Here is a 9,864-nt window from a genome sequence, read left to right as displayed (position 1 = left end):
AGACAATCTAGGTCGGGAGTTCTAGACGCTTGAAAGGGATCGGGCCGTCTTGTGACTAGGCTGTGATGGGCTTAACACCAGGCTGAGTAGTTAATCTATGTAGGTAAGGGTAAAAAAAGTCCAGGGCTGGGTGCCGAGGGCCCAGCTCTGTCCCTGGCTGCACACGGCTGGATAACAACTGGCTTCTCCCTATTGGTGGAGATGTCATGCCGATAGACTGACTACGTTGATGACACTGCACACGACGAATTCACCGGATCTTAGCTGAAAAGGCGAAAGATTATTAATGCCATGCAATTGGATCGTTCTTCTATACTAAGGGCATCTCTAACGACACCGACCCTCAAATCGCCCGCAACCATATGGACCACGTGGTCTGGGCGTGTTTTGCCATCCAACGCGGTCTTGTATCACTCCGGGCGCACTTTTTCCCGCAGACCAAAAACAAATTGGAAGGGATGAGGGGCTTTGCGTGCATATGTACCGCTGCCACGCCCGCGTTCGATAACCGTGGCCCACCCACCCACCCCCTCGCCCGCATGCTTTCCTGCCCGAAGCCAGCTACCCACATTCATGCCGCTCTGAATTGACACTGGGCTAGAACGGACATGACCTCTCACTAGCTCCAACATTGAAGTGGCTTGCCCGTCGAGAGCACCGCCCATGCTGAGTCCCTGGTGTCCGCGCATTTCCAATGCTAGAGAGACGTTTATTGGAGGGGAAGGGAGGGATATCTACCACGCCCGCCCGTCTCCTGCCATTAAACAGGCTCGCTGGCTAAGGAACCAACTCCAGCGCCCGCGCATTGACGCACCCGGACGCTTGGTCTCACCGGAATTTGCTATTTAAAGGCGGCCACACAAAGCTCACGACACATGACAACACATTTGCTCCACATCTTCCTCCAGTACAACACATCCGCCATGATCGTGAGTGGGACCACTTTGTGGGAGAGCATCTCGACCTAGCAGAAGCATGAGGTGGCTGCGCTTGCGGCCGCCTGGCAGAGCCATCATGCCATGCGGATTGAGGCCAGCATGCCGGCCAGCTCCCACGAGGCCTCCAACGACGACCCCATGATGAAAACGGGCTCCGACAATGACTCAACGCCGGAGCCCGCGTCGGTGCATGCTGGCTTGACCATGGAGCAGGCGCAATTCACCGCCCATGGAGGAGGAGGAGCCTACGCCGACGCCCATGTCGGCATTCCGGCAGGCACAAGAGGAACAACAATAAAACTTGTTACTCCTCGAGCTGCACCGGCTGGCGTAGGGCCAAATCTACGGTGAGCGTGCGAGTAAGGAGGCCGTGGCAGCCATGGCCGTGGTGAACCCCAATTTCGTGGCCGAGAAACGGGCGCTCTACGAGGTCGTGCGTGCTCAAGCAACCTCTTGCAACATAGAGCCGGTGTAGCGGGATGCGAAGGCGACGCTGGCGACACAGGCGATCAAGGATGAGGAACGCCACTAGCTGTGTGTCCTACACACCGCCACCGATCTTTCGGCGTGCATGTGGCAAGAGGACAATGGTGACATGTCCACGTCCATCATCGATCTAACGTCCACCGGTGACGGATAGGTCGTGGTCTCTAACAAAGATGAGTAAGGCATGGGAGGTGGCGGGCCTCGAGTCCCAAGTGGGTCGGTTCGTCTCTCATGTTCTGCTCTTCCTCACCGGTGACCGCACCTTCACTTTGCGGGTCTTATCCCCGCCGCTCATGGAGACGGCAAATGTCGGCCACGGTTGCCGGAAGGGAACAACAAGGACTTGGAGACGGGCACCGTCGAACGCTAGGTGTAGGCCCGACCCCTTTTTTTTAATGAATGCACTCTGGTTTGTATGAAGGTCGCGCCAATCTAGGTCGGGAGTTCCAAACGCTTGGAAGGAATTGGGCCATCTTGTGATTGGGCTGTGCTGGGCTTAACCCCAGGCCCAATACTTGATCTATGTAGGTAAGGGTAAAAAAAGTTCCTAGGGCCAGCTGGCGAGGGCACAACTATGCCATTGGCTGCACGCGGCCGGATAACATGTGTCATCACCTTATTGGTCGAGACGATGTGTCGACAGACGGGCCACGTCGACGACACCGCACACGACATATTCGCTGTATCTTAGCTGGAAAGGCGGAAGAGTATTAATGCAATACAACTGGATGCAATTATCCAAATAATGACCATATTTTTTTGGCGAAAATATAGTCAGATCTATTAGCCGCGGATCAGCAGTACAAGCCAACCCTGAAAAATAAGGATATTATAACCAGGTCCCTAGGGAGTCTCGCATCCCAATCCTTCTCGCTGGGCCGATGACGCGCCGCCGTAACCACTCTGGCAACCTTCCGACCGCGAGATTCGAGCGAATCTTGTACACTAACACGGTCAGGAACTCATCGGTGCCAAACAACCTATAGGATAACGAAGTCGTTGATCCGAAACTAACGATGACGATAGTGCGATGTGAAAAAAATATAAATCCTTCTCTTTCAAACATATGAACTCGTACATTATATTTGTTTTCTCTCTATGTATTTTGTATATGTATGCAATGCAACTATCATTGGCATATATATGTTGATACAATCAATAATTCATGCATCATTTTTTTTCCATTCAACTGACCTATCATAGTATAGACACACACCGAGGTTAGATGAGTAACACACAATGACTATGCACAATCTCTCATGCCTTTTGTGCATGTGGAAGGAAGGTTACACAATCTTATTATTTGGTGTGAGAATAGCCATAGATTGCCCTATTTTCCATGTCTACGTCCAAAGTGTGAAAACACACAAGCCGCGGTTGTTTAACCCTGCCTACCCAAAACCAGCTAACGCTTAACTGCTCCGTGTTGACCCCCGCGCGATCACACGGGCCCGCCGTCCCGGATACGGAAAGCCGGGAGGGAGCCGCCGGCGAATACACGGGAAGGCGGGGGGTGGGACGCAAAAGCGGCGCCCGCAGGCTTTGGTATCCGTGCGGCTGGGAGCTAACCTCGCGTGCTCGTACTACATACGGGGCGGGGGTAGATAGAGAAAGAGCGAGACGCAGAGGAGGAGAGAGAGAGAGGGGGAGGGTAGCAGCAGAGGAGGAGAGAGGAGAGGAGGGCTGAGTCCACGTGAAGCCAAGAGGCGGAGGAGGAGGAGCGAGAGATCCCTCCCTCTCTCCGGCCATGGATCCTCCCTACGCAGGTCAGCGCCGCCGCCGTCTCCCTCTCCCTGTCCGTCTCTGCCATCTGGCCGCGGGCCCGTCGATGCGCGGCGCCGGCCGGCCGGCCTAATGCCGCGCCGCTCGATCTGTCCGTCCGCGCGCCGAATCTGCCGCCCGGCCGGCGGGGACGGGGTCCTCCTGGCCGGCCCGCGCGTTTCCCGGCGGCAGGCGCGGGGTCTGCGCCCGAGATTTGGCCGTCTTCGCCGGAGGATTCGTCCGGGCGACGCGTCCCGTCGGTTAGCGGCGGTGCCGCGCGGTGAATTCGATCGGTAGCCGGTGGTAGTACTAGTCGTTGATGCGTGCGTGGCTGTACCGGTGGTGGTTGGTGGGCGGTACGGCGGGGCAGGGCATGGGGTCGCGGGAGATTTTTTACCGCCGGTGGCGCCAGATTCGGCGTTGCATGCGGCGACGGCTGCGCGCATTGCGCTCCTTGCGTCCGCGGGAGTCCGCCGGGAACAGTGGCTCCTTGGCTTTACGTCGTTTTCCCGAGGGATTTACGTGTCGATGTCTGGTTTCGAGGGGAAAGCCTCGGTCTTTTGGCCGGCGATTCGGTTCCTGGGGCGTCCATTGGACGCCGGCTGTGTTGAGCGGGGCTTATGTTCGCATGCATGTGGATGGTTTTATCTGATTTGCGGATTTTGTAAGGACGGCAGGGGTTAGCACGATTAAATCTGTTACTAGGATCCAGGAGGGTCGTGTCAGGCTCTCGCGTTCCATGTCAAGCTGCTGTCTATGGGCGCAAGTAGATGGTTTCCTTGTGCCAACCCTGGTTCGTGGTTTCATGCTATTTTTGTTGGGTGGTGTATGTACAATGCACATGTCTCCTCTTAATGTGCCTGTGTCTGGTGCCAAGTTCTGAACCTTTGTAGAGAGAATGGCATTGCCAGTCTTAACCCAAAGTTGCAGAAGGGCCTCAAAAGAGTTGAACTTTGTCTGGTGCATTTTGAGTTTGTATAGCATTGCAAGATCTTCCTGAAAGTTACTATGTTTTTAGAGTACGTAGTATAGCACTGGAAGATCTTCCTGAAAGTTACTACTCCCTCCGTTCCGAATTAGTTGTCTTAGATTTGTCTAGATACGGATGTATCTAGCACTAAAATGAGTCTACATACATCCGTATCTAGACAAATCCAAGACAAGTAATTTAGAACGGAGGGAGTATATTTTAGGGTATGTAGTGTAGCCTTGTAGTCAGTGCCAGCAGCTTTTGGTTCGGTAGTGTTGTGCATGACTGTGCTTGTTATGTCGTGTACAAACCAACTTAACTGTGGTATAATGCATATGTAAAGATTCCGAGGCCTTAAATTGAGTTTTTCTTGCATGTGTTATGCTTGTTAGTAGCAACTGGCAATCTAAATTACCGTCTCTCATTTGTCATGCTATTTCTTGACATATCTGTGGGATATTGGGTTGTAATGAAGTTGAAATTTTCGGTTCTCAAGTTGTACATTGCTGATACATTATTGTCAATATGCGTGCTTACAAAGTTTGTTTGGTATATTCTTCTCTACCTTCTGGATGCGCAAGCATATCTGGTTATGCATCTCAAAATCTACTGGTGCACAAGATTGATTGCAGTGTTTATTAACTGGATTGTGATATACTAATATGGTTGTGTTTCCTTTCCTCCAGGAGCTATTATTGAACCTGCTAAATGCCGATTGATGAGTGTGGATGAAAAGAAGGATCTTGTTCGTGAATTATCGAAGAGGCCACAAACTGCTCCTGACAAACTACAGTCATGGAGTCGGCGTGATATTGTAGAGATTCTTTGTGCTGATCTTGGAAGGGAAAGGAAATATACTGGATTATCTAAGCAGAGAATGCTGGATTATCTCTTCAGGGTGGTGACTGGCAAATCATCTGGCCCTGTGGTGCATGTGCAAGAAAAGGAGCCAACTCTCGATCCCAACGCAAGTAACCATCAGTACCCCGCGAAACGTCAAAGGAAGAGTGACAATCCATCACGACTGCCGATTGCTGTCAACAATCCGCAAACCGCAGTTGTACCCGTGCAAATTAATAATGTGCGGTCCTGCCGGAATATAGCATGCAGAGCGATTCTTAGCATGGAAGATAAATTTTGCAGACGCTGTTCATGCTGCATATGCTTCAAGTATGATGACAACAAGGACCCTACCATATGGTTGTCCTGTAGTTCAGATCATCCCATGCAAAAGGATTCTTGCGGGCTATCATGCCATCTTGAGTGTGCTCTCAAGGATGGAAGAACTGGCATTCTGCCGAGTGGGCAGTGCAAGAAACTTGATGGTGCTTATTACTGCCCTAACTGTCGGAAGCAGCATGATTTGCTCAGGTATGTATTCTGGGGCATTGTTTTTATTCATGCAGGTTTTCTGTTCTAAATTGAAAAAGAAAAGTAACCTAGATTGTTACTTTGCTTGTTTTCCTGGGATTCCAGGCTTACTGCTTCATTGCCTTAGTTGTTTATTACGGCATTGCTTTCGCTGATTTACAGTTAAGATAAATGGATTTTGCATCTGCTGCACGTCTGTTAACAAGAATCCTGTTAAATCATTACCTTAGTAGTATCTTCTAAAGTAGTTATAATAAAAGAGCTTGATGAAGTAAGTGACTTCTTAAACAACCCAGTACAATGTACTTTTATCATATATTTGTATTCATCAAATTTACCAGTCCATTTTCCTTACATTAGCAACTCTTAAGATTTCTGATCCATTTTACACTGCCCATTGCTCTGTTTCCTGTTATTTGAACGTTTGAATCATAACTAGTCCGTCCTTTTAGTAAATTATCTCGTTGAGCAATAATATGACTGTTTAATGTCCTTGTTCAGGTCCTGGAAGAAACAACTAATGTTAGCTAAAGAGGCTCGGCGGCTGGATATATTGTGTTACCGGATTTTTCTGGGTCATAAGGTCCTCTTCTCCACCGAGAAGTACTCGGTCTTGCATAAATTTGTTGACATAGCAAAGCAGAAACTTGAGGCTGAGGTTGGATCTGTAGCCGGGCATGGAAGTATGGGTCGTGGAATTGTCAGTCGTCTTACTTGTGGTGCTGAAGTTCAGAAACTTTGTGCTGAGGCACTAGATGTCATGCAGTCTAAGTTCCCTGTTGAATCTCCTACTAACTCACAATTTGAACGTAAGTTTTGAGGTCCTTCACATTAGATCTAACATATGGAGATGATGATATTAACTTTTTGTATCTTTGCATTTTCAGGATCCAATATGATGCCATCGAGCTTCATAAAGTTTGAACCTATAACTCCTACATCTATCACTGTAGTTTTTGATTTGGCTCGATGTCCTTACATCTCCCAAGGGGTAACTGGCTTTAAAGTATGGCACCAGGTGGATGGTACAGGATTTTACTCGTTAAATCCAACTGGCACCGTACATCTAATGTCAAAAACATTTGTTGTCACTGAACTCAAGCCAGCTACATGCTATGTGATCAAGGTAACTGCATTCAGCAACTCCAGTGAGTTTGCGCCATGGGAAGCCAGGGTAAGTACAAGCTCTCTGAAAGAAAGTGATCTGAAGGGTTTGGCTCCAGGTGGTGCTGGATTAGTAGACCAAAATAACAGGAGCCCAAAGACAAATAGTGGTGGTCAATCTGATCGTTCTTCAGAGGGAGTTGACTCAAACAATAATGCAACAGTGTACACTGATCTTAACAAGTCACCGGAAAGTGATTTTGAGTACTGTGAAAATCCTGAGATCCTTGATTCAGACAAAGTGCCTCATCATCCCAACGGGCCTAGCAATAACTTGCAAAACATGCAGATAGTTGCAGCTAGGGTACCAGAGGTGACTGAACTGGAGGAAGCTCCTGGGCTCTCAGCGTCAGCTTTGGATGAGGAGCCTAATTCAACAGTTCAAGCTGCTTTACTTAGGGAGTCTTCAAACTCAATGGAGCAAAACCAAAGGAGCGAAGTTCCTATATCACAGGATGCATCAAATGCAACTGCTGGAGTTGAGTTGGCTCTTGTTCCTCGATTTGTTGGCTCTATGCCACCCACTGCACCAAGAGTTATGGAAACTGGTAAGGAGACTGGTGGAAGGAGCTTCAACACAAAACCTTCTGACAACATCTTTCAAAATGGCTCCTCAAAGCCTGATAGAGAGCCAGGGAATTCGTCAAACAAAAGATCGGGTAAATTCGAGGATGCTGGCCACAAGGATGGATGCCCCGAAGCAACTTATGAGTACTGTGTCAGGGTGGTGAGGTGGCTGGAGACTGAGGGCTATATTGAGACCAACTTCAGGGTGAAGTTCTTGACATGGTACAGCTTGCGTGCTACCCCGCATGATCGGAAGATTGTCAGCGTGTACGTGGACACCCTCATCAATGATCCTGCAAGCCTCTGCGGCCAGCTGACCGACACCTTCTCGGAGGCGATCTACAGCAAGAAGCCGCCTTCAGTCCCCTCTGGCTTCTGCATGAACCTCTGGCATTAAGCGCGACGGAAGCTGTCACCGCCTTCTCTTTCCGGGGAGGGTGCGTGCCTTTGTCCCATTCTTTCGTAGCAGATCGATCGTTGCATTGATTCTTCATTGGAGATTTCATTGAAGCAGTAGTTGACTTATATACAATGTGTTGTTGGTTGTAACCTTGTCTGTCCGCCGTTACCGTAGGAGGTTTATGTTACCTGGCACCTTATTTCATCTCTTCTGCTACTCTCTAGTCTGTTTGCGTCGTCTCATGCTATCTTGGTAGCATGATGAGCTGCGCGAGTCGTCGTCAGTCGTTGCGTCGCCTCGTGCTACCTTGGTAGCATGAGGAGCTGCGCGAGTCGTCGGTCGGGTTAAAGCATGGAACATGAGTTGTGCTGAGTCGTCGGTCGGGTTAAAAGCATGGAACATGAAATCTTCTGTTTCCAACTGTTGCAAGAAGAATGATTCTTATGTATGCTGAATCTGGCTGAGTTTTTACTGTGTCGTGTCATTATATCTGTTTGAGTTTGCAGCTCCATTGATATGCAGAGCTTTGCTTTCGATTACTTTGCTTCCGTCTACCTGTAGACATATGGTTAGTCTGTCTGTTCTTCCAGGTCGTGTAGGAACTTCAAGTTGGGCAGCTGAAGCAGCTTGGTTCCCTGAGTCATATGAATGGCCATGACCAGCAGTTCGTGCAGATCTCCTGTTACCAGGGGATGGAACCATTGCCGCGCACTCAACGCCAAAGAATGGCAGCCTAAAAACCCTAGACTCTTACCAAGAAGTCGCAGCACCTTTGCCCTGGGTAAAGCGAAAACATTCTTTCTCAAGATCACGAGTCATGGCCGTTCTTCAGATAAACCTCATTCAACCAGTCCAACACGTTCATATTCTCCACCCATCCATCTCGAAGTCCAAGAGCATTTCTGCATGAAGAAGAGGTAGGATTGACGCAACGGAGAAGATTCAAGGAGAGAGGGAATGGCGGCTGCCGTCGACGACGATAGGCAACCGGGTGCTTGCCCCGGCGCTAGCCAAGCCCGGCATCTAAGCAAGCGTATCTTCCACAGCTTCCGGTACCGGCCGTCGTAGTGATGGACATTAATAGGACGCGAAGGTGGGCGAGACCTGTACGTGCGGCGTAGTAGATGGTCACCTTGATGGTAAGCAGGCGAGACCTAATGCTGTCGGATGCTGCCATGATGCAGCTCTTGCACTGCAGGATATCATCGAATCGAATTGATTTGAGCCAATAAATTCGAAGCCCTTTTGCCCCCAGAGGCAGCTGGAAATCATTGTAGCCTTCCATCACTCGGCGTGTAAGAAGATATACCATGGGCTGGGCTTGTGCTATGAAGTTCAACATATACATTCTAAAATGTGTCCAAGCACATCTCCTGCTTACCCACTCAAAAGATAAGACTACTGGAGTGGCAGTGGTGTGTGCGAGCTCGACATCCTTGGTACAAACCAACAGAGAAGCCGATGCATTTCTTCAAAGAGCCTTTTTCTTTTCTTTTTTGCTTTTGGTATGAAGCTGCTACTCTTTGTTGGTACGTACAAACATAGGAGTTGGAGGTACCGGGAAAAAATGCCACAGAGACACAGCCTAGCCCACATGCTCTTCCTTTCCCTATCTCCCATGCAGTGCTTTGATACGCACAAGCTCGGCAGTCACAACACGCCGCTCTGCTATGTTTTCTCGCAGCCCTTCATGTGGCCACTCAGACATTGGGCTTGAAGCTTGGTGGGCTCTTGTTAAAATGGAGCCATGGACGAGTCCCTGGTTTCCTAGATTTGTGTTACCAAAACTTGCCATGATTGAATACTACTTCTGATCTATTTATTTGTACATGCCGATAATCAATCCATTGCAATTAGGGGCGGGGCGGGGCGGCAAGGCGCACCCCTCCTCCTCCTTCCCTTATCATATGTCCGTGCCACGACAGAAGAAACAGACGAAGACGCACATCCCCTTTAGTATAATACATGATATGCCACAATGAACTTCAGATTCATCCGGTCATTAATCATGCATGAGTTGAGAAAATTTAATCTCCGTTGACATTGTAAAAGGCCAGTTAAACTATACATATAATCTTTTGGACAATGCATTAAAGTACAAGCGCATTGCCACATTTTCCCATCATCTTGAGCTTTTGTGTCGATAAGTGATTTTTTTTGTTCACTAATCATATCAAGGTGATACAATTGCAAAGATTTCACACCGC

The 9,864-nt window shown here is 49.1% G+C and overlaps 1 protein-coding gene across 1 annotated transcript; it reads left to right on the top strand.

The window, feature by feature from the left end:
• The first annotated feature begins 3,003 nt into the window (after positions 1–3,003).
• LOC125515503 (VIN3-like protein 2) lies at positions 3,004–8,128 on the top strand. Its single transcript, XM_048680997.2, has 4 exons — positions 3,004–3,190; positions 4,842–5,526; positions 6,028–6,335; positions 6,414–8,128. The coding sequence occupies exons 1-4, from the start codon at positions 3,172–3,174 to the stop codon at positions 7,652–7,654; spliced, it is 2,253 nt and encodes a 750-aa protein (XP_048536954.1). The 5' UTR covers positions 3,004–3,171; the 3' UTR covers positions 7,655–8,128.
• The last annotated feature ends 1,736 nt before the right edge of the window (positions 8,129–9,864 follow it).

The sequence above is a fragment of the Triticum urartu genome, chromosome 6A, assembly GCF_056163025.1.
Source record: "Triticum urartu cultivar PI428250 chromosome 6A, HENAU_Tu73, whole genome shotgun sequence".
NCBI lineage: Eukaryota > Viridiplantae > Streptophyta > Magnoliopsida > Poales > Poaceae > Triticum > Triticum urartu.
This window is presented reverse-complemented; position numbering and strand designations above follow the sequence as displayed.